Here is a 24,947-nt window from a genome sequence, read left to right on the forward strand (position 1 = left end):
CTTCGAGTGCCCGCGTACCACCACTACTACCACCAGCTCAGGCCGCTGGTAAGCCTTCTTTGCAGGTACCCACCAAGAAATCAGATTCAGCGCCTTCCAGTGGTCGCACTTCGAGCATTCAGTGCCACCGCTGCCATGGGCTTGGCCACGTGAAGAAGGATTGCCCTAGCCAACGGGCGTACATTGCTACAGATGATGGCTACATTAGTGCTTCGGATGTTGATGAGGATGATGACACGAGTGCCGTTTCCGGCGATGACAACATGTATGATGCCAATGCTTTGGGTGGTGCTGCCACGGCGGGTTTCCGGAACATTATTGTGCAGCGTGTCCTTAGTACTCAGCTTGAGCAATTAGAGAGGCAGCAGCGCCATAATTTGTTCCAAACCTTCTTCGTCATCAACAATCGACGTGCCTGTGTTATAATTGATGGAGGAAGCTGCAACAATTTGGTGAGTTTAGATTTGGTCAAGAAGCTTGGCTTGGCCACAAGACCACGGCCACACCCCTATCATATTCAGTGGTTTAATGATTCCGGCAAGGTTAAGGTAACACAAACAGTACGCGTGCATTTTTCCATTGGTATATATTCTGATTTTGCTGATTGTGATGTAGTACCTATGGAAGCATGCTCTCTTTTGTTGGGTCGACCTTGGGAATATGATAATGATGCACGTCACCATGGTAGAAGTAATAAATACACCTTCATGCATCAGGGAAAGAAAATTACTTTGCTGCCTTTAACTCCTGCTGAAATTGTTCAAGCTGAAAAGGATAGAGCTGAAAGTGCAAAAAATGAACCTCATGTTAAACCTGAAAATCAGCAAGCAATTAAATTGAAAGCCCCTGTCATGCTTGCAACAAAATCTGATCTTTCTGGACTTCATGATGATGATACTTGCTGCTATGCCTTGATTTGCAAAGATGCTTTATTTTCCATTGATGATATTGCTAGCACTTTCCCTGCACCTGTGACTAACCTTTTGCAGGAGTTCAGAGATGTTTTCCCCTCTGAGATACCTCCAGGCCTTCCTCCCATTCGCGGGATTGAGCATCAAATTGATTTGATTCCTGGAGCGAGCTTGCCCAACCGTGCTGCATATAGGGCCAACCCTGAGGAGACTAAGGAGATTCAGCGCCAAGTCCAAGACCTTTTGGACCGCGGGTATGTACGTGAGAGCCTTAGTCCTTGTTCTGTTCCTGTCATTTTGGTTCCAAAAAAAGATGGCAGTTGGCGCATGTGTGTCGATTGTAGAGCCATTAACAACATCACCATCCGGTACCGTCATCCTATTCCTCGATTAGATGATATGCTTGATGAGTTAAGTGGTTCTAAGATTTTCTCTAAGGTTGATTTACGCAGTGGTTACCACCAAATTAGAATGAAATTGGGCGATGAATGGAAAACTGCCTTTAAAACCAAGTTCGGCTTGTATGAGTGGTTAGTCATGCCTTTTGGGTTAACTAATGCACCTAGTACTTTCATGCGTTTGATGAACGAGGTTTTACGCCCATTTATTGGCAAATTTGTGGTGGTTTATTTTGATGATATCTTGATTTACAGCACATGTTTATCTGAACATCTTGATCATCTACGTGCTGTTTTTGATGCTTTGCGAGCCGCGCGCTTATTTGGTAACCTCGAGAAGTGCACCTTTTGCACCGAACGAGTCTCGTTTCTTGGCTATGTTGTGACTCCACAGGGCATTGAGGTGGATGAGGCCAAGGTGCATGCCATTCAGAGTTGGCCAACGCCTTCGACGGTGACACAAGTGTGGAGTTTCCTTGGACTTGCAGGATTTTATCGCCGTTTTGTGAAGGATTTCAGCACCATCGCTGCCCCTTTACATGAGCTGACCAAGAAGGGTGTTTCATTCCATTGGGGGCAGCCACAAGAGGATTCTTTTGCTCTTTTGAAAGACAAGCTTACTCACGCGCCGCTACTCCAACTTCCTGATTTTGGTAAGACTTTTGAGCTTGAATGCGATGCAAGTGGAGTTGGCATTGGTGCTGTTTTGATGCAAGGAAGTAAACCCGTTGCTTACTTTAGTGAGAAATTGCATGGGCCTGTTCTTAATTATTCCACGTATGATAAAGAATTGTATGCTCTCATTCGTTCTTTAGAAATGTGGCAACATTATTTATGGCCTAAGGAATTTGTTATTCATTCAGATCATGAATCACTTAAACATCTTCGTTGCCAAACGAATCTGAATCGTAGACATGCTAAGTGGGTGGAATTTCTTGAATCGTTTCCCTACATCATTAAACACAAGAAGGGGAATGATAATGTGATTGCGGATGCTTTGTCTCGACGCTATGCCATGTTGTCTCAACTTGATTATCGTCTTTTTGGACTTGAAATGATTAAGGGACAATATGCTCGAGATGATGATTTTAAAGATGTGCTTTTGAATTGCAAAGAGGGACGTACATGGAATAAATTTGTGCTTAATGATGGATACTTGTTTAGAGCTAACCGTCTATGCATTCCAGTTGGATCCGTTCGTCACTTGTTGTTGCAGGAAGCACATGGCGGTGGTTTGATGGGCCACTTTGGTGCTAAGAAGACGGAGGATGTGCTGTCCACACACTTCTTTTGGCCTAGGATGCGGCGTGATGTCGAGCGCTTTGTTTCTCGATGCACTACGTGTCAAAAGGCTAAGTCCCGATTGAATCCACATGGTTTGTATATGCCTCTTCCTATTCCTTCGGTTCCGTGGGCTGATATTTCTATGGACTTTGTTTTGGGATTGCCTCGGACAAAGAGGGGGAGCGATAGTGTTTTTGTTGTGGTCGATCGCTTTTCTAAGATGGCACATTTTCTTCCTTGTCATAAAACGGATGATGCCGTTCATATTGCTAACCTCTTCTTCAAAGAGATTGTTCGCTTGCATGGTATGCCTTCTACTATTGTTTCAGATCGTGATGCAAAATTCTTGAGTCACTTTTGGCGTACGCTATGGAACAAATTGGGTACAAAGCTGCTGTTTTCTACAACATGTCATCCACAAACAGATGGTCAGACAGAGGTTGTAAATAGAACATTGTCTGCAATGCTGCGAGCGATATTGAAGCAAAATTTGAAGCTGTGGGAAGAGTGTTTACCTCATGTTGAGTTTGCATATAATCGGGCGGCTCACTCCACCACCAAGGTAAGTCCCTTTCAGGTAGTGTATGGCTTTAACCCTCGTGCTCCCATTGATCTTTTGCCTCTACCTACTTCTGAGCGAGTACATAGTGATGCTACGGAGCGTGCTGATTTTATTTTGAAATTGCATGCTTCAATTAAAGAGAACATAGAAAAGATGACTGAAAAGTATAGAATTGCTGGTAGTCAAGGTAGAAAGGAAGTTCAACTTGAACCAGGTGATTTAGTGTGGTTGCATTTGAGAAAAGATAGATTTCCATATTTGCGAAAGTCTAAATTGATGCCACGTGCTGCTGGTCCATATAAAATTTTGGCAAAGCTTAATGACAATGCATATAAGCTTGAGTTGCCTCCCGAGTTTGGGGTTAGTCCCACTTTTAACATTTCAGATTTGAAGCCATATTTGGAGAAGAAGATGAGCTTGAGTCGAGGACGAGTCCTTTTCAAGAGGGGGAGGATGATGAGGACATCCCTCCTACGGATGCAAACGAAACTCCTCAAGTTGCTGTGCAAGGTCCAATTACTCGCGCTCGCGCTCGACTCTTAAATTTACAGGTGAACTCGTTCCTAAGCAATTCTTTTTGTGAGTTTGAGAATAAATTGCTACCTAATGATTTAATTGTACTTAGGAACACAGGAGAGGACCAGCAAGGGCGTGGAGAAGGCCTTCGAGGCGTGGAGGGCCAGCGCGGACGTCCGGTTCAAGATGGAGGCCCAAACCGATTCGATTTCGTTTCTGTTTCGGACTCCAGAAACAGCCCGCACTAAAACGGACGCCCAGGTTGCATACGGAGTCGGATTTGGGCGTACTATAGATGGATGGAAAGATAATTTCAAGACGCTTCTAATGGCACCAGTATCAGACTCAAATTCATCTGGAGTTAACGGGAATCGTCCGAACAAGTTGACGTCCAGAATCTGTCTCGGCGATGCGACGTCGTATTTTGGTCTTTGGGCCTTGTATCGTGTTGGAGCCCAATAGGGGCGCGTCCAGAGGGTCTTGCGCGACCCTAGAGTCTCCATAAACAGCCGTTGTGCCGTCATTTAGGGCTGGGTTTTGCTTAAGTTAATCTGTCAAGAACAGTTCGCCACTAGGTCGGTTTGTGAGACCCCAACTTGTGAGCTTAATCAATTCATCTGCAATTTTCCAGATTGTGTTCTTCTTGGTTCTTGCTTGTGTCTTCGATTTGCAGGCAAGGATTAGCCTTCGTGGCGAGGTCAATCGCGCAGCGCACGGTTGATAACCCGAGGAGAAGTGGTGCTGCGATTGCGGGGTTCGAATCTTATTGATTGGAAGCCGGATCGTTTGTGTCAAATCTCCACCAAATCGTTAGTTATCCCCACCTGACGGAAGATCGGGACCCCCTGTTCCCATCAGTGCCCTCAGTGGGAAGCCCCGTCAGGGTGCCGCCGTCCGGCGTGTGTGCTGCACTCGCTGAATGTTCTCAAGATGCCTCGTGGATGTCCGACATCCGAGGGTACTTGAAGGAAATGTCCCTCCCCGGGGATGAGGCGTCTGCCGAAAGAGTTGCTCGGCAGTCCAAACGTTATGCCATAGTAGATGGGGATCTCTACCGGCGTAGCGCAGGAGGTGTCCTCCTGAAATGCATCTCCCGGGCAGAAGGCGGCGAGCTTCTCGCTGAGATCCACGAGGGCGAGTGCGGTGGCCATTCATCGTTCCGCACGCTGGTCGGGAAGGCCTTCCGGCAAGGTTTCTACTGGCCTATAGCTCTCCAGGATGCTTCCGAGCTGGTTCGGCGCTGCAGGGCGTGCCAGTTCCATGCAAAGCAAATTCACCAGCCAGCTCAGGCTCTTCACACCATCCCCCTGTCATGGCCTTTTGCGGTCTGGGGGTTGGACATTCTAGGTCCATTCCCCCGAGCAATCGGGGGCTATGAGTACCTCTACGTCGCCATTGACAAGTTCACCAAGTGGCCGGAGGCGGTCCCAGTCATCAAGGTGACCAAGAACACGGCGCTCCAGTTTATCCGCAGCATCACCAGTCGCTTCGGTGTCCCGAACCGGATCATCACCGACAACGGCACCCAGTTCACGAGTGCCCTGTTCGGGGACTACTGCGAAGACCTCGGCATCAAGCTCTGCTTCGCCTCCGTCGCTCATCCTCGGAGTAACGGGCAAGTCGAGCGCGCCAACGCGGAGATACTGAAGGGCCTCAAAACCCAGACCTATGACGTGCTCGCAAAGCACGGGAAGGGATGGGTGGACGAGCACCCCGCCGTGCTATGGGCTAATCGGACCACGCCAAGCCGCGCCACCGGGGAGACTCCATTCTTCCTCATGTACGGCGCTGAGGCGGTCCTCCCCTCCGAGCTCACTCTAGGCTCCCCTCGGGTGCATGCATATTCTGAGGGTGAGCAAGAGCAGCAAAGGCGCGACGACGTCGACTACCTGGATGAGCGCTGGCTCGGTACCAGCAAAGTTTGCAGCGCTACCACCAGCGCCACGTCCGGGCACGGTCCTTTGAGGTGGGGGATCTAGTTCTCTGACGCGTCCAGTCGCGCGAAGGAAAGAATAAGCTATCCCCTATGTGGGAGGGTCCCTTCACCGTGATCGGGGTCCCGCGAGAAGGTTCTTTCAGGCTAGCGGCAGAAGACGGGCAACCGCTTCCCAACCCGTGGAACATCGAGCACCTGCGCAGGTTCTACCCGTAGATGGCCATGCTCGCGCCTCAGGTCAACCAGGCCGGGGGCTTCTCCCCCGCCCAAGTTGACCGGGGGCTACCACTAGCTGGGTAGGTAGGTCGCCCAACCTTGTAAAATTTGTCAATTCAATGTAAATATTAATGTGCTGTCGTATGTCAATTTCTTTTTTCCGGATTCCATATGTTTAATCTTTCTGGTGAGGTGCTCGGTTGTGCGAGAAAAGTTCGCTCTCTCATTTTCCCCGCTGATAAAAGAATCCCGATCGATATGCGCGCGGGCAGCTACCGCTGACTTACGTCCGATATGGTAGGCTGTGGTGTTCGGTGTCCTGGCTGATCTCCGGGCACTACCGAGTCCCTGGGTGCTCTAGGTAATCCTATCGCTCGAGCCGCTCGAGTAGTCCGGAGCTCAGGGCCCAGGGGCGGGCTATCGGTGCTCGGTCTGGTCTGTCATACCCGGGCGCCACCGAACCATAGGACCTATGGGTTACGCCTCTGCCCGCTCTTGTCCGCCGGTCTTGGTATTCGAGAGGTCTCGGGTCGAAAACGAGAGCAGTCTATAACAAGTACCGCACTGACAGAGCGCACCAAGCAAAGAAATTCCCTATTCTCTCTTAAATCACAGGTCGACAATCAAAGCAAAAGCAGCTCGACCGCGAGGGCCTCGATTCCCAGGTCGCTGATCGGCCCCAAGGGTCCTCGGGTGGTCCTACCACTTAGGCATGAGTGGTCGAGATCACCCGACCCCAGGATCCTCGCGTGCCCCTTGACGCTCGGGCGCCCCTACTGAAGGAACCAAGCCCCCGGGCACCCCGAGCTCGGAAGCACACGCCCCTCCTGGATCGGTTGGCCGGAAGGCCGACAGCTGTCCGGTGAGTGGTTAAATTCAGATAAATTTACGTTCAATAGTATTCTGTTCCCGAGTTATCCTCGGGGGCCCTCGTATTCTAATATGCCTGGTGAGATTATCTCCTCGCGCACAAAACCCTACCGTGTGTCTACTTTTTCCTAGAACGACAGAACGGTCCGTAGAAAGGTGTACCGCACGTGCGGTAATGTCCGACCGAAGTCCTTCGTGGTGGTCGTGGTGTTCGGTCCGCTTTTAAGGGCCCCGAGCACTACCGAGTCCCTGGGTGCCCTGGGTAATCCTATTGCTCGAGCCACTCGAGTAGTCCGGAGCTTAGGCCTCAGGGGCGGGCTGTCAGTGCTCGGTTCGGTCCGTCTTAAGCCCGGGCACCACCGAGCCATGGGGACTCTTGGTCGCATTCCCGCCCGTGCGTGTCTCCGGTCTGCTGAGTACTCCCCGGGGCTTCAAGGCAAAATATTAGAAGAAACGCTAAATACTCAAGAGCACTGGAGCTGCGAGCCCAAAGAAAAGCTTCCATTATATTCACAAGAAAAATACAAGCATTTCTAAGGGATCGCTCCCATATTTACATCCAGCCAAGACAAAAATAAAAGAAAAGGAAACTACTGCAAAAGCCTAATCGGAGGCAGAGTTGGCATCGAAGTCGTCTTGGCCATCCCCGGGGGCTGGCGGCGGTGGTACTTCCCGCCTGAAGCCGGCCGCCACCTCGGCAGCGGTGCTCCGAACTGCTTCCCGGTCGGCCTCTCCCTCAGCTTCGACCACTCCTTCCCGCGCTGGCTCCAGCGGGAAGTTCGGGTCTCTGCTCCGGTAGCAGGCCAGGACATGCTCGGCCACTGCCTGGGCCAAGCCGCGTCCTTCCCAGGCGGCGAGCTCCTGGACGGCCCAGGGCAGTGACTCGAGGCGCTTGCAGACTTGTTGAAGCCCCAGGACTTGTCGTGCGGGGCTATCGCTCTTCTTGTCCGCGACGAGTCACCCAAGGCCGGCCCTCTCCACGACCCGCCGCATCCGCCGGAGTACGTCCTCCAGCATCTGCTGCAAGTTGACCCGCGAGACAAAAGCAGCCTCGAGCTTCTCCTTCACGGCCCGCAGCTGCTCCTCGAGTCCCTGGCCCTCGGCCGCGCCAGAAGAGCCGGCGTCGGTTGCCGGGCCGGCGGCTTGCTTCGTCCGCCGGCCCCGGCAAGGCCGCTGCTTCCGCCACCATCCGCCCCGGGCTCTGCACGCACGGGGTAGGTTCCACCGGCGCCGAGGGTTCGGGCGACGGCTCCGTCCTCCCCTCGGCTGCCGCTTCCGCCGTCCTCCCCTCGGCCGTCACGTCCGCTGGCCCCCCCACCATCGCTGCGTCCGCCTGCCTCGGCTCGGCCGGCAGGCTTGTCCCTGGCGCCAGCGCCGGCGTTCCTTCGCCCTCGGCGGCGCCCGTGGGTGGCCTGCAGGAGATAGGCGAAGGTCAAAACCGAAGTCTAGTTCGGGTGAAGAGCGCCCAAGAAAAAGCAAAGAATGAAACTTACGCGGTCGTAGTTCCCCGATACTGCCATTTGGCCGCCGGGAGCCTGAACTCCGGGTCCGGCGGTGCCGACCCGGAATCCTCCCGCCGCCTCTTTTGCCGGGGGCTCGGCGGGGCCGCCGCGCGGTCTCCAGGTGCCGAGTCCGGCCCCATCCTCACAAGGCGCGGCTCCAGGGCCGGGAACGCCGCCACCGCCGATGGCGATGGCGGGGAATCCGGCACAGGGATGTAGATTCGGGGGCGCTTCCCCCGGTCTCCCGGTGCCACCGTCGCTGCGCTGTCGGTGGTGCCCTCTTCTCCGGTGTGGCGGCTGCTTCCCGCAGCGGCTCTACCGCTGGCTTGCGGCTCGCTGCACCCGGCGCCCGAGCCACCGGCCCGCACCGGGCTGCTCGCAGCCTCCTCACTGGCCACCTCGTCCAACCCCGGGAGCTCGGGGGCCTCGGGGCTCCGGCTCCTCGGCCGGTCGACGAGCCCCTGGGCGTCGAACTCCGGCAGCTTCGCCAAGATTGCCGCGCGCTCGGGGTTAGCGCAGAGCGCCATCTCCGGCCACGGGAGCACCGCCCGGCTCGTGTCCTCCACGCCGGTCACCACTCGGGTCATACCCCTCAGCTCCGCTGGGCCCAGATCCCAGCTTGAGCCGATTTGGGTCCGGGTGATATCTTCGGGCCCGGTGTAGAGCCAACACGGCCGGGCCCGCTCCCGCAGGGGCGCCAGGCGACGGCGCAAGAAGTCCGCCACCACCATTACCAAGGTTAGCCCGGAGTCACGCAGGAATCTGATGCGCTCGAACACCGGCTCCAACCTCGCGTCCTCCGGCGGCAGCACCTCCCACGTCGACTTCCGGGGCTCCGCCGCCACTTCCGGTAAAGCGAGACGATCATGGGGGTCGACGTCGACAAAGAACCAGTCCCGCCGCCACTCCTCCCATTTGCTACGCAGCACCTGGGGGATGTACTGCTCTCCCAAGCCGTCTCGCAGCCGAAGATTGCAGCACCCCGCGACGTCCGCCGTGGAGTACCCCCCTCTTCTTCCCGGCCGGCCGCCGATGAGGTGTCAACCAGTCAGAGGTCCGAGGCCGTATTTAATGGGTGTGCGCGGCCTGACATCCCCAACTGCTCCCGCCGCAGTGTCAGTCCCTGCCATGCTTTAGCAGAGAGGCGTGGGGCCATTAATTGCACGGGTCCCGTCCTGTATCATCCGGTGTATCTCGGGATAATGTTGCCAAGATCAAGGCGTTCCGCCTGCCGCCCTGCCGTGGCAGAGGAACAAGACAGGGCGGGCACGCCGGGTGCCTCTGTGGCTGCCCGGTGGGCCCTCTCAGCGGCGCCCGTCGACAGGGCGTCCACAATGACGAATGACCGGACGCGCGCCGCGTTTTTCCACCGCCCCTGTCACTTCGCCCAGAGGAAATGATGACGCCTTTCTCAGTCGTGGCGTCTTGGAACTTGTGCCCCTTCCTTCCCATTCGGGGTATGTCGCGGCCGGCGAGTGAATAAAAGGATCGGCATACCGATTGAAGGAGAGGACAATTGGAAAAAAGACAAGCCCAAGCAGTCGACCGTGCCACACTCAGACGAAAACATTGCAAGCAAGCTTGAGCAGAGCTCCTGCCGAAGAACAAGAAGCCTCAAACTCTTAGTTAGACACGATATTCTTGTAACCGGATATATCCCTGAGGGATCCCCCTCAGGGTAAGTTATTGCATCCATACAGGAGTAGGGTATTACGCCCCCGTGCGGCCCGAACCTATCTAAACTCCAGTGCATTTACTTCCCTTTGCGCTAGGTCGATCATCCCCCACCACCGGCCGTTGCATTTACTTCCACTTCCATTTATTTCTCTGACGAACTTATTCAGGATCATCCCCCCGGCCGAATCTTTAAAAAGGGGTCTCTCGGGATCCCTGCGACAGGAGTTAATCCTCCGACAGACATACATTGAAAGCTTAGATTAATCATAATGAAGGCCCTTCCACATAAAAGATCATTTCAATTGGATTTTTTTATGAAGAAGGTCTTTATCTTTCAATTGGATTATCTTTCAAATGGTATCCACAAATAAGGCCATCTCCTTCAATTTCAATTGGAATAAAATTAAAAGGACTATCAAAGCAAAGCCAAGCAATGATGTACAATGATTACTACATCAATCCAATTCTATCTTGGTAAAAAAAAATTAAATTTATGCAATCTACATAAGTTCCTAGATTGAATCATAGCATGAAAATAACTTGCAAAAATTTATTTTTCATACTAGTGCTTAAAAACATCTTTATTGCAAATATGAGCAATTTGAAGTAGCATATTTTGGTGAAAACTTTATAGTCATGTTTATGATTTATCCAATCCCAAATATGCAAAAGATTTCATATCAAATGCTTAGTTGCTTTTATATGCAATATTGATGAAAATTGCAAAATCTTTTGCCTAGTGATCTATTTAATCTCAAGCGTGATCGAGCCCCTCAACAAAGATATAGGAACCTCTAGAGGAGGTGTTTGAATTTCGGGAAGCAAATCTTGTGTCTCCTCTCTTGTTTCCTTGTTCTTGTGTTCTTACTCAATATTTATGCATATGGCTCGATCTACTTGTTCGTGTGAAACTGATTGTAGGTAATCTATGGATCTACTTCACATGGGTGGCCAGAAGAATGGGAAATTGAAATGACAAGCGTGTCGTAAATTGGTCAAGCACAAGGACAGGCACCCATGGCAGCAAGAATCATGCCAATAAGATTTTCAAGAGGCAATATAGCATCTCAAACAATCGAACGTTGTTTCATTTCCACACACAAGACTCATTTTTCTGTTTATCTGGCAAGAATTGTACCAGTCAGTTATTTCTCTTTATTTGGGGGAATGCAGCTGCATTTGTCAAAGATACATATCGGGACCGGTATAAGAACAGACCAAGTACCCTTTCCATATATTGAGTTAGTAATCAATCTTAATATATATATCGACTTCACATATGACAACAAAACGCATTATCATTAACTTAACGTGAAAAAAGTCATTCTTACATAGAGGACCTCTGAGCGTCAAGAAGCAATAAACACTGCAACTAGCATAGTCTTCTCAACCACATCTCCCACAGGCAAGTCGATATAGAACACCACCTTAGAATCCTTTATCCTTAGAGTAATCTTTAGAATTTTTCCTGAGTATTGTGATTATAGCAAGTGTTAGTACTCCGCAAGTTGTGGTAAAGTATGATATGAAGGCATTCACAAATAATAAAGCTTGTAGGGGCTTATTTGCATAAAGGTAGAATTTAGTAAAAACATTTAATAAAAATGTAAGTAAATGTTGAAAGTAAATAACCTCAAGAATTAACATTCTTGACATCAACTGAAGTTGACCGCCTCAAACATGGTTCCCAACCATGAATGAACCACCAACCCAAGGTTTTCCAAAATATTCTAATCATGTGTGGCATTCCTCACCACTCATGACCATGAGCTCGACTGATATATCAGTTTTATACTCTGCAGAAGTTGTACACTTTACCCACAAGACGTGATTATCCGTTATGCCTGTGTTAGATAGACACTTACACACTTCTGAGGTGTGTGACCAGGATTATCACTGCATGACCTTTACAAAGTTTCTCCCAACAAGTGTCAACCCACTGAAGTTTCACCACCACGTGACACAAATAACCTCAATAACAGAAACCCCCTCTTGCGCCTTACGGTTCCTGGGAAGTCTCATCCCTTCCCCGTACCACCATCTGGTCTACACTACGCTGGAAGAAAACTAATTAATTGGCCAGGTCTGTCCCATGCCAGGCTTATGCTTGCACTGTAAAGCTCAGTCCGATCGCACCATGAACCGGTCCTTAATTGAATTGAGCAAGACTTCCATCCACCTGCCCTTGGCAATCAATCCAACCTCTTGCTCAATTCCCTAGTCCATGTTACTAAAAACATAATTTTATCTCGCTGCATAAAACCTTTATCAAACCAAGTTTTTCCCAAGCATGGCTAAACATTTCTACCCTTGATCCCACCAAAACCAAGGCAACAAGGAAGATTTGGAGGAACTAAGGTATAGCCTAACATGGTTTTCCCAACTACAACTGTAAGCATGCAATTTCATAAACAAAAACATTTAGAAATGTAGGATCAAAATGCATCAAGGATAACTTTCCTTTACCCTAGTACTCAGCGGGGTCTTATAATTCCTGGTCTTGAATACCTGCAAAGTCTACCTCTGAGATGGTGGTGTCTAATCGCAAAAGAGAACAAGGCAATAAACACCAAAAACCAAGAAAGGAGCTAAAAACACATCAACCAACTCAATATATTATTTTATGATTTTTGGTGAATTATCGATAGAGGAAATGATTAGATCAGAGTTACGACAGCAGAAATATGGCTTTGGAAGGGTGAAAGAAAGGCGGAGGAATTTTCCTGGGATTTTCTAGAGGCTCCTGATATTCTCTGAGAATTTTAGGCATTTTCTAGCAAATTTTAGGAATTATAAAAACACTAAAAGGATTAAAATAGATTATTCCAAAATATTTTACTAAAGAAAACTCATTTTTTGATTTATCATAATTATTTCCTTATTAAAACATTAAAGAAACATTATTTAAACCTTAAAAACATTTTCCAAAAATTATTTATTATTAACACTAAAACATAATTAAAACATTTATTTTATCATTGAAAAACATATATAAAAGATTATCAGATTAAATAATGATTTTTCCCAAATTTTGTATTAAGAAAAACCTATTTTTTAGATTTATGAATTATTTTCCTACTAAAAAAGAGAATTATTTTTATACTGAAAAACGGGTTTATTGTGCATGCTAACTAGGATGCTAATTGGGCTAGTTTTGCTGACTAGGATGCCACGTAGGACACAGACGCTTGCGTGACACGTTGACGTGGCTGCTGACGTGGATTATGTGCGCTGACTGGGCAAGGCGAAGGGGTACACGATGGATCTAATCCTAGTCGTTGGGTCGGCGATCGGACGGCGGCGCACGATCGGAGAAGGGTGGAACCTCATCACGGGCCTCGAAATTCGACGGCGAGTGGCAGAGGAGCTTCCTCGGGTGACGATGAGTTCATTTGGGGTACACGTCGGTGTCAGGGCAGCTTGGAGCGACTCAACGACGGCTCGAGGCGGTGAAGGATCGTTGGAGAAGGCGGGGACGACGCTACAGTGGTCGAAGAGCTCCGGTGAATGGTGGAGGATGATGCAGGGACGTCGACAAGCTCGTTTGGCACACATGTCGGCGTCAGGAAGCGGTAGAGTGAGCTTGCGACGGCGAGGCAGTTCGGCGACGCTTGAAGCTCGACGACGAAGCTCCTAGGCGCCACTGGAGCTCTAGATTTCGAGGGGAAAACTCAGGGAGGGCTCAGATGCAAATGAAGGGGTCTGAGGGTCCTTTTATAGCTCGGAGGCGCGTAATCGAGGTTAGTTTGGGTCCACCAGCCAATGAGAAATCCGCAGGCGGTTTCCTCCTCCCATGCTTCAATTTCGTCGACGATTGATCATCTTTCCTTTTCCTCGATTGTGGTTTCCAAACATGCAGACGCGAGGTGGCCTCCTTCCTCTTTTCGGCATAGATTTGGCGCAACGGTCGACTCGATCGCAGCGAAGAAGAAAGGAAGGAGGGGAGCGGAGGAAGGAGAGAAGACTCGATCACAGCGAAGAAGAAAGGAATGAGGGGAGCGGAGGAAGGAGAGAAGACTAACAGGTGGCCCTACCACGAAGGAGCGATGCAGTAGCAGGGCATGAGCGCAGGCTAGGGGCACAAGAGGGAGAGGGAGTGTGGGTTGATTTAGGTGGCTAGGCCGAGCAAGAAAGGGAGGGAGGCCAAGGAGCGGGCTAGGCCAGGCATGCTGTGCGGGAGCGAGCCAAAGGGGATGGGAGGCCGGGCTGAGGGAGAGAGAAATTAAGGAGGGGTTTCTTTTTTTCTTTTCTTTTGATTCCTTTTCTTTCCTCCTTTTCTTGTATTTCTTTTATTTATTTCTTTCTTTTGAGAAAAAATTATTTTGCAAAAATTAGGGCTGTCACAATACAGAGCCAGAGTACAGATCGGCATTGATGCCGCAAAATTTGATTAGCAAAACGTGGATGCAGTCTCTGCGTACACCAACTACTTAAATACCTAGAGGCTATTAACACGTGACAAAAATTTCCATTTTCCAGAAGAGAATTCCCTGTGTCCATCCAACTTCCAGTCACCGGGCGTCCATACAGATTAATCACAGGCGTCATCAGCGTTGCTCCACGGTCCGCACCATGCCATGCCTGCTAGCTGTTGATCCTGGATGTCCACGCCGAGCAGGATCAATGTCCACCACCGAAAGCCAAAATCGTCCTTGGCTCCGCGCAGCATTTTGGTTTTCTTCAAGGTTGAGCTGAGCCTTCACTCATGCATATCTACAACCTCAGTATGGTGCGAAGTGTATCACAAAGATTTTGTATTGTCTGCTGCTCTTGTGTCGCTTGTGAATCTTGTAGAGGCATGTCCTCGTAGCACCTAAAATATTTACAGAACGAAATGGGTATAAGCATATTCACTTCAATCATATTGTTAAAAAAACTCTAGCACAACAGAGCAGTTCAAACAACTCACGTCTTATGGTAAGCTAGAGCTTGGGCCAGGTTCATCAATGTGGGGCTTGTCGTCAATCTGTGGTGCACACCAGGAGGAAGAGGGACCTAATGCAGAATCCAGTATCAGAGTCAATACCATTCTGCAAGCATTAAACAGTACCACTCTGCAAGCGTTAAAGAAAAGAGTCTGCAGCATACTTCATTTTGCCCTTTGCGTCCTTTCTTTGCCTGCCCATCACCACTGAAAAGCTCCCTAACTGCCTCCAAGGCATCATCTGTACTTGACCCATCCAGGCCATTTCCTGCTACATTTTCTGATACTAGAGCTAGTGGTGAAATGTCAATCGCCTTAAGAAATGGTATAGGTACAGTGTTGCCAGCAGCATAAATTGACCAGAGCTACAGAAGGAAAATCATCGGAACAATGGCAAATTAGACATGGAGCACGAAGGGGACGAAGAAATACAATTGCAAAGTCTCAAATACTTTAGCCTGGTTCGGACATAAGAAAAATGTTGATGTCTGACCACGAAGCATATACCTTATCCTGAACCGAAAATGCTTTACGACTTGGACTGTTGTTTAATTTAGTCATTGTGTTGGTAAAACCTGGTGACAAAGAGCTAGTTTGATTATCATGGCGTGGCATAGTCCCTTCTGCACCCTTATGGCTTTTAACTGTTCCAGTTGAAGATGGGATTGCTTTTGGTTCCTGCATATCAGGACGGTCATCAAAATCCCGTTCTTTATTGGCATCACTATCAGCAGTGTTCTCCGTCCTATCAAAAAATCATGCATAAGATTTCTGATGGGATAAAGAAAAAGTTTTTGTTGTGCTGCTTTCTATGAACGAAAATATATAAAATAAATTTCTGCTGCTCATACCAAAAATTTGAAATAAGTTCGGCCCTCTTTGGATCATGTGTGAAAGATTTGATGCTACCAAGGCCTGGTATGAACTCTGTTCTAGGGAAAATGGGTGATTCTGCCACTTCGTCTCCATCTTCAGTGTGAACTATCATGGTACCAAAATCACCTATAAGGAAAAGAATTAAACAGTGGTTTCAAGGGCAATAGCACAAGATAACAACATATGAAACAAAACTATATTTAGAAGCATCCCATTCAAGAAACAACAGAATACCATGCTCACCAAAAATATCCAGAAACAGCTATTTGAAATAGATGCTGCATGAATTATGAGCAGGTCATAAAAAATATTGTGATCAATTCACATCACAGTCGCTCGATAGAAGACTCACAAGAACAATCAATTTTGATCTTACATGCATTGGTCGGATTCAGAAGGAATTATAAGGCTCATGTATCAATTTAACAATAAATCATTAGCATCTCTAGTGTGAAAATGAAAAGTTGAAGAAAGACTACATGTGGAGGAAATACTCCCGAGACAACAACAAATCTTAACTATCTTAACAAAGAGTAACATATATTGGCGGTCCTTGAACTTATCCCGCGATATCATCCAGGTCCCTAGACTTTTAAAATGCTGATCTAGGTCCCCAAACTTTTTTAAATGCACCACTCGAGGTCCAAATCACCCTAATCAATATAAACGTGAGGTCAAGATCCAACCGGCAGCATGCCACATAAGAAGGTAAATGCAAAATAGGGCGATTTGGACCTTGAGTGGAACATTTACACAAGTTTGGGGACCTAGATCTGTATTTTAAGAGTTTAGGGACCTAAATGACACTACGGGACAAATTTAAGGACCGCTGGTGCACTTTACTCTTTAACAAATGAATGTATAGGCAATATAAAGGACAGCAGAGGTGTACTAGACTTGAACAGTTATCGTTACCTGCCGGACCATCATTATACGTTTCATGTTTCATATGTTGCTGAGAGTTTGAAGGAACAGTTTCGCCATAGTCTTCATTTATTTGAACAGTTGCATCTTGCATTCCCTGCAGATATAAACGTCAATGCTATAATGCCCAAGGAATACCATAATAACCAATCCAATGCACGTAACATTAAGCATAAAAGAGAGTGTGGCATACGTTGTCAGGGCCAGACAGCTGGTTTTGCACAGCAAGTGTGTCTCTGATCTTCTTCGCTTCCTTGATCTTAGCCAACATTTTCGAAGCTCCAGTATTACACTTTTCAATAAATTTGTGCTGCAAAGGGAATCATTTTAAAAATTATATCATTAAGTAAATAAAGAACTAAAAAATCATGAAAATGCATCACAAAAGTTGTCCCTGAGCACGAATGAAGTACCTTCAGCATCTCACTTGCAGCAGGTCGAAGTCTTGGATCTTTTGTTAGACACTTGGCAATAAAATCATGGAAGAGGAGAGACCTGAAGGGTAGGATAACAAGAACTTAGGCCAACTGATGTTTACAACTTCCATTGTCTTATGTTTAATCTTTTCTTTGATGAGTTGTCTTGTGTTTAATCTTTTGATGCCTCTTGAGTAAAGAAAACAGCTTAGTAGATCAGTATGAACAAGTATTGGTGACTGAGCAAAAGGATAAAATCAAATTAAGTAGCCTATAGTTGTGCAACTCCCTCTTTTAGAACAGATCTATCCATGCTCTAAACAAGTTAGGAGTCCCAAATATGGTGTTCTATTATCTGTCAAAGAAACTGGTGTTCAAAAGTCCATGAAAGTTTAAAGCAAAGGATATAATTTGCCGACTTTTCAAACCAAACACTCAGTAAAGGAGTCCATGACTGATCTTAATGAGTGAACTGCATCATGGTTGTATTACAACATTGCAATATTTACTGGCTGGAACTTGCCCCAAGCTAGGATGAGCTTCTACCTCATACAATTCAGGCTGAAGAGGGCATTTTAAGACGGGTGACCCAACTGCTGTTGGTCATAACGAAAAAGTTCAGTCGATCGTAGAAGACCACCAGAATAGAAAGGAGATAGCATAAGAACTCCTCAATTAATAGAAAGGCAGCATATATTGCTGTTCATGAGGTTTTTCACTTTCTATAGTGTCTTCAAGCTACAATATGGCTCACAAAAAGATGTAAAATGCTGGGAAAACAGTACTAGCAGACACTAAGCCTCGGTTTTAATCCTGGTAAGGACTTGGGTGAGTGGGGATTAGGTCCAGTCCATTCCGTTTCGGATGGAAAATGAACTAGTTTCTCTGCCAATCTGAAGGGGTTTCATGTAAGCCCTGTCTATCCAACCAAGCTTTAGTGCACTAGTAGCCAATAAGAAGCGTGCTATAGCCAGTTAACACAGTAACCAGTCTGGTACAGCTATACAGAGCAAATGTGCCCTGATACAAGCACAGTCACGTCTCATCCAGGGACTAACTGAAAACTGGCAGGAAACCAGAAAAACTCGATAAATTGGCAGCATTGTTTCAATTTTTTCCCAATAACAATATGAAACACATTTCTACGCAAAACAAATTTAATCTCAGCTGATATTGGCAGAAGAACTAGGTTAACTATCCGCACGACTGCGAGGCTAGATTTGAGAATACGATTGCATTTGTTTACACAACTCTAAGATATCCCATTAATTTACATTGTTATAATCTAGCCCCACCAAAATAAGCAGCACAGATCTTTATCTTTTTTTTTCTTGATTAACGAGAAAATTTCTTTGACTTTTTCTTTTTTATGGATTTTTTGGGAAGTGGCCCTAAAAGCTAAGGAAGTGCCTCTAATTTCACCAGTTGTTTATATTTATTTAGTTTTCTTTGCAGATCAAAAGAAATTAAGTCAAAAGTCCTATGCCTGAGGCAATTAACAATCTGGTATTGGAAAATATCATATTTGATCGGGCTATCCCATTATACAAATAAGCCAAACAGTTGCATAATGATTAGAAGCCACTAACCACTTCTCCTTATCCTCCAGCATTGGTGCAGGTTCACTAGATATCATGAAGATGACCTGAGATAAGGGAGGGAAAGAGAGACAGTTACTCAGTGCATCAAGCTAATGAATATGACATAACAAATTGATAGGTATACCAAATATTTAGCTGGACAACGTAAAGAAGCAAATGCATCAGGAATGAAAGTAAAGAGGTAATAAGTACAGTACACAAAGATAAAGTAGCTTTTATTCTGTTATAGCAGCATTAACTGCAGATACTAACACGCATTGAGAAGCATTGTACTTACTCTCATTGGATGCACAGTGGATCTTGGCGGCATGCCCTACAGTAAAAGACACAAAAGAAATATGGAAGCATTGACGCGGCACGAAATAAAAACATAAGGGAGTGTACAGTTACAAAAGAAAGAAGCAAAGAACATTGTCTACCTCTGCCATCTCAATTGCAGAAACACCTAGTGCCCAAACATCTACCTGGGGCGCAAGGCAAGAATGTATGGTTACCATGGGTCTGTTAGATTGGTAAGACAAAATGAAGAAAGAATAGAACTCTCAAACAATTTTCTTGATATATCAATACAGTAGCTTTGTTGTTTTGGAAGCTTAGTATTAGGTAATAACTAATAAGTTTTTGTCACTCCAGGAACAATCAAGAAAAGAAGAAAAAAAATCCATGTATTGGCACTTGGCAGGGTCTCTATAGTATTTATATACTAGATGCATTAAGTACCTTCTATGCCCATGCAGCTACATGCTTAACTTTCTTCTGCGATATGTAAAGAATTTTTACACCGAAAGGAATAAAAAACTATAAAATTTCATACTCACTGAGAAACCGACACCATAAATTTTATAGCCACTAAGTCCTAGACTAAAATGTCAAAATACATAAATACTTCCAGAATGTACGATTTAATAGCTATACACTGTAGAGAGGACCAGATGATACCTTCCCATCATAGCGACTTTCTTGAATAACCTCTGGTGCCATCCAATGTGGAGTACCAATGAACTGAAAGCATAAACATGAAGCACCCAGTTAAGGAAATTAGTGTGCCACTAAAAATTTTATGCTTTGCAAAAACGGAGTCCACAACCCTAGCATAGTAACAAAGAAGAGAAGAAAATTAGCCCAGTACCATCGCAGATTGGTATAAATTGGAAAGTACCATCCATAGTGATGACATGTTGGGCTGGGGGGCACATGTCAGTGACACACTGGACAGTATTTCCCAACCTGGTGATATTTGCGATGGTACTGAGCGATATTGTGCAGAATTGTTGGCTGGATATGCTCCTGGCACAGTAACCCCCTACTTTCTCCCGTAGCTCCCCCACCTTGCCAGGCTGCACATTCGTGCCTGCAGGCAGAGAAATGGAGCCTTGCGGTCATCAAGCACAGAAGAATTGCTTAGTGTTGGCTGCGGGGAGGATTTAAAAAGGGGGAGAGGAGACTCATATAGGGCTGTTTGGGGACAGGAGGCTGCCACGACAAGAAAGGAAGAAGGAGCAGTGCGGAGAGTACTGGTGCAGGATCCTCTTGAGTTGGGTTCAACCGATATGGACTTTGAAGATGTGCCAAGGAATTAGAAAGCACATAATAGATAGCTAATAGATATTTTCCCCTCTTATTTTTTTACCTACAGAACCTAATGCAGTTGCATAAAACTCAACAAACATAGTTTGGAGTAATCTTTTTCCAACATGAACTTGTTTCTGAGTTTTCATCAAAGTACCATCATACTAAATAAGTATGCACAAGCACTGATGGGAGCTCTTATGGTAAACTGTGATGAATAGGTTCCATCTGTCACTACAGTTTTTTGTTGCGTTGATGTATAAGGTTATGGAACTTTGGATACAAAGTAGCAAAAAAGACATTGTCAAGAATACCGTGTTGCGCTTTGACATGGTTCTCGTCAGCTGGGCAGCTACACCAAAATCGCCTGTTTGAAACAGCGTTGTGGTGACACATCAATATCAAGCACTACGAACTGAAATTAAAGCATAACAGCAAACAACCATACTTACCCAACTTCACCTCGCCTTGCTCAGTTAGAAGAATGTTGCCACCCTTTATGTCTCTATGAACTTTAAAAATTGAGTGCAAGTAATCAAGACCCTACAGAAGAAAATATGCAAGCAAAAGTAAAATATCTTTAGACATTTGAAATATACCTTTGCCCTAAAATATTCTTCAAAACTGGTGATGAAGTACAGTCAATATAAGTAGCAAAGCTTGTAATTATTTAGTATAATATTTTGATTCTACATGCAAATGTGTTAGAAGAACAATACCTTTAGTGCTTCCCTACATATGTAAGCTATTTGGGATTCATCAAGAGGCTCCTCTGTGATGCCCATCAAGTCAGCAACACTTCCACCACCACAGTACTCCATAATTATCTGCAAGTAGAGAATCACATCAAGTGTATGTTTCATGAGATGACAAGTAAGCAAGCATCACAATGATAGAATAGCGCAGCTATTTCGTAATATTAATAAAATAGATATTATCAGGTTATTCGATTATACCCATAGGTAATCCTCTCCTTGATAACTTCCAAAGTAGCGGACAACATTCGGATGGCTGCATTGCTGCAGCATCTCAATTTCTCCTCGTATGTCTTCGTATCCTTCTTCCTGATAACCAGAGATCGAGGCTTAGACTTTGAACAAATGCAAGGGCTCATGAAACAGACAGCATCCATATTTATGAGATTCTCTCACAATTTAAACCCATGCAGATTAAATGCTCACAGAACAAGCCAAATATGACCATGGTGGCCTGTACAATCTTAATAAAAAAATTATAAACAAAAACCAACCCCTTCCGTTAAGGAGATGATCTTGACAGCCACAAGCTCCTGCGTCCTAAGATCCCTTGCTTTGTACACTGCACCATATGAACCTTTACCTGCATTCCCAGTTGAATTTTGCATTATGCAAATGCTCAAAATTTCAAGGGTTTATAAATATATAAAAATATGAAATAGTAATGCCGAAACAAGAGGCGCACCGAGCTCATGGAGCAGCTCGTACTTGGTGGAAGGGTCTTCCTTGGTAACGCTCTCCGGTACAGAGCTCACCGATGGCTTCCGCCTTGAATGCTGCTGCTGCTGCTGCTGTTGCTGCATCAGAGGAGCTGGTTGCCTGTGCTCCTCCGACTGTTCCACCGCTGGACTCCAGAATGAGGACCCAAAGCCGCCGCCGCCGCCGCTGGAGGCGGATTCACGGGGACTGGAGGCGCCGCTGGTGTGGCGAATGAAGGTGCCGGAGAACGACTCGATGGGGTTCGACTGGCTGCCTGTACGTTGGATGAATGTGCCGGAGACGGACTCGCGGGGGCTCGACGGGCTGCCCGTACGGCGGGTGAATGTGCCGGAGAGGGACTCGCGGGGACTGGACGAGCCACCTGAGCGGCGGATGAAGGTGCCGGAGCCGGACTCGAGCGGGCTGGAGGATGCTCCCCCCGAGCGCACGGTGGAGTGGACGACGAAGGTGGAGTACGGGTCGCCCTCGGCGGCGCGGGGGCTGGAGCGCCGCAGATCCAGGAACGGGGATCGGGAGTAGGCCGAGGTGGACGCGGGGGCGCCGCGCTTGACGACGACGGTAGCGGAGAGGGAGGCGTCTTCGGGGTCGGAGGAGTAGGGTTCATCGTCGTCGTCGAAGGAGACGCCGCCGAAGTCCTTGGGGAGGCGCTGGAGGAGCGGGGGCAGTGAAGAGGGGTCCTCGTCGTCGTCTTCCTCCGCGCCCGGGGCGGGGCCTCGGCCGCGGGCGTCGTCGTCGTCATCGCTGTGGACAACGACGGTGGAGTACACGTCGGGCTTCCTGGCGCGCGACCACGACGAGCGCGGGGAGAAGGCCATGGCGTGCCACGCGAGGTGGGAGCCTGGGAGGACGGGGAAGGTCGGAAAGGGCAAATGGGGAAACTCGTTTAGCTGGAGCCAGTTCACTCGAATCTGGCAATATGGGTCGGGCTCGAATGGGCCATCTCATTTTAGGCCCACTTGATATAGAAAATTCGGCTAATCTCCTCCTCCCTACTAGGCCCACGGAGAGCTTGTCCTAAAAAAAATACTGGGCCATAAAAAGCTCCTCTTTTCGCCTCTCAATTGTTCCATTTCAGGCCTTGTTCAAAACGCGAGGATTTCCTACCACCAGTAACTACGCATGTGTTTCACATACGTAAAATTAATTTAGACTATAATAATTTAAAAAAGTAAAAAATATAGCATTAAAAAATGCATATATAAAATTCATAATATGATCGTGTAAATTCAAAGGGAAGAGGGACCATATCATCTAGAGTTGGTCGTCCATAAAAACGCTGTGAGAATAATATTATTTCCTTTAGCACACGCAATGGCAACAGACATATCATTATTTTTCTAAGGAAACATACATGTTGTAGACCATATAATGGAAAAAAACAAACAACAAATCACTGAAAATGGGCTGACCAATAAGAATAGGTTAAGGACTTAGAACCATAATCACAATGTTCAGGGTCGAAACCACGTTCCATGACCCCAAAACATCATCCCAATTCGTGGGTCAAAAACGAATAGGATCGTTGTCCCATTGTTGATTGGGTCATCATCCCATTGCCGCAGGGACACATCCCATGGAACGAGATATAGTGAGGAATGGGGAGAGGGACAAGGATGAGGAAGGAGAGGTGCAGGATGAACGAGATCTAGTGAGGAATTGAAAGTGCATCTAACCCTTAAATGTTATTTTAGTAATTAATGATAATACCTATAAACTAACAATATTATAGTGAATTATTAGTATGTTGTTACATAGGTAATGCATGGAGAAGAGATATGCATCAAGATAAATAAGTTCTAAGTGATGCTTAGGCAAGTGGTGACAATACATATGGACTAATAATTATGTTGAGAATTATTATTAGCTTGTTCTATAGAAGATGCATAAGAAATGAAGCATGAATTCATTGAAGAATGACATAAGATAAAAAAAATATTATTCTCATTGAGCTCTCAGTGATGCTCATAAGAAGAAGGATAAGCTCACGGAGATTGACAACAAAAGTGAAGATCAAGTTGCTTGTAAAGATTAAGTAACTCAGGGTATAAAATTATCAATTAGTTTTTATGGACTAACCTATGTACTTTGTATTTGAGAGTGAGTTGGGGTTAGGTTATATAAGAAGGTATGAGTTGAATTAAGATATTCAATATGCCAATTTGGAAGAGCAATATCAAGACATACTTAGTGGACAACTTATATGCTTGAATGCCTGCAATTCATGCCTCGGTGGTGAACAAAGTGAAGAGCGTGAAGATCTCGGATATAAAGTGGCTTTCTATGATAAGACGATGAAGGACAAACAATACTCGAGTGCGATAGACCATCTGGTGGTGAAAGGCAAACAAATAGTTTGGTGTCGAATAGACTATGCGATAGTAAAGGTTGAATGAAGGCTTTGCGCCAATAGACTATGCGATGTCATGGGAAGCTATGGATGATTCGCATCAATCGCATGAAGATCAAGAAGGAAAGCAAGGATAAACATCATCATCATCTTTAAGTGAAGAGTTGATGATAAACTTTAAAGAGCCAGGAGAAGCATTGTGACTTGGATGATATGTTTGTCAAGTCCGATGGGATTGCTCAATGCAAAGTTATAACTAGAATATATTTTTTAGTTTTGTTGGTCTCAATAAGTTTGGTGGGAGACCGGGTTATAGGTATGTCGCACTATCAAGAGAGACTACCCAAAATGTTGCTCGATTGTTGTGTCGAGTGCTCACCATGTGCTTAGTGTGTGATGGGTTTATGTTGAGAGTTCGTTTTAGGAGTCCGGTGTCAAAAAAGTAGAAGTATTTGAATTGGGTTTCGTAGTGTTCTTAGTTTGATCCTATATGTTTGAGATCATAATTTCTATTGGGACAGGCAACCCACTGAATAGGCTTTCCGTAGAGTCTAAAATCGCCGAAGCCGAATTTTAGGATCAAAAGTTGTCATCGTTTTTCAGCGGGTGAGTTGTGCTAAACTCAAAAGTTCTGGGTAAGATCTGGAAGTTCCAGGTAGCTAAAACCTCTAGATAAGTTGCGGGTAGGGGTGTTTGGTTTGGGCTTTTTAGTTTTACCAGAAAGTTCCAAATTGATCTGGAACCTCCAGATTCTGGTGTCTTGCACCGGAACCTCCGGATGGAGTCCGGGTTAGGGTTCTCGGTTGCTGAGGTTGTGTTGCCCAAGGACTAGTTTTTGAGAATGGGATATAAATACCCCTTGTCCTCCTAGCGTGGAAGCGGTTACTTTGTTGACTTTGTGTTGGTGGTGTGAGATTTTTTGAACTTGGTGTTCCACCTTTGA

The 24,947-nt window shown here is 46.6% G+C and overlaps 1 protein-coding gene across 1 annotated transcript; it reads right to left on the minus strand.

Moving 5' to 3' along the window:
• Window positions 1-14,231: 14,231 nt before the first annotated feature.
• On the minus strand, window positions 14,232-22,684 carry LOC133915421 (serine/threonine-protein kinase 1-like). Its single transcript, XM_062358569.1, has 18 exons — window positions 21,623-22,684; window positions 21,432-21,520; window positions 21,139-21,246; window positions 20,902-21,009; window positions 20,635-20,725; window positions 20,497-20,549; window positions 19,553-19,615; window positions 19,033-19,077; window positions 18,891-18,926; window positions 18,602-18,657; window positions 17,010-17,091; window positions 16,790-16,906; window positions 16,588-16,693; window positions 15,648-15,798; window positions 15,304-15,541; window positions 14,961-15,161; window positions 14,782-14,867; window positions 14,232-14,685 (listed from the first exon to the last, which is right to left on the minus strand). The coding sequence occupies exons 1-18, from the start codon at window positions 22,470-22,472 to the stop codon at window positions 14,586-14,588; spliced, it is 2,580 nt and encodes an 859-aa protein (XP_062214553.1). The 5' UTR covers window positions 22,473-22,684; the 3' UTR covers window positions 14,232-14,585.
• Window positions 22,685-24,947: the final 2,263 nt, after the last annotated feature.

Source organism: Phragmites australis, chromosome 4 (assembly GCF_958298935.1).
Source record: "Phragmites australis chromosome 4, lpPhrAust1.1, whole genome shotgun sequence".
Classification (NCBI taxonomy): Eukaryota; Viridiplantae; Streptophyta; class Magnoliopsida; order Poales; family Poaceae; genus Phragmites; species Phragmites australis.

Bases quoted from the DNA above. Each gene is read 5' to 3' on its own strand.
- LOC133915421 (XM_062358569.1), bottom strand. From the start codon at position 22,472: ATGGCCTTCTCCCCGCGCTCGTCGTGGTCGCGCGCCAGGAAGCCCGAC. The intron at 16,907-17,009 runs GTACTTCATTCG...TTCCCTTTGCAG, and splicing joins CTGCAAGTGAGATGCTGAAG to CACAAATTTATTGAAAAGTG. The intron at 15,542-15,647 runs GTATGAGCAGCA...ATTTTTTGATAG, and splicing joins GAACTTATTTCAAATTTTTG to GACGGAGAACACTGCTGATA.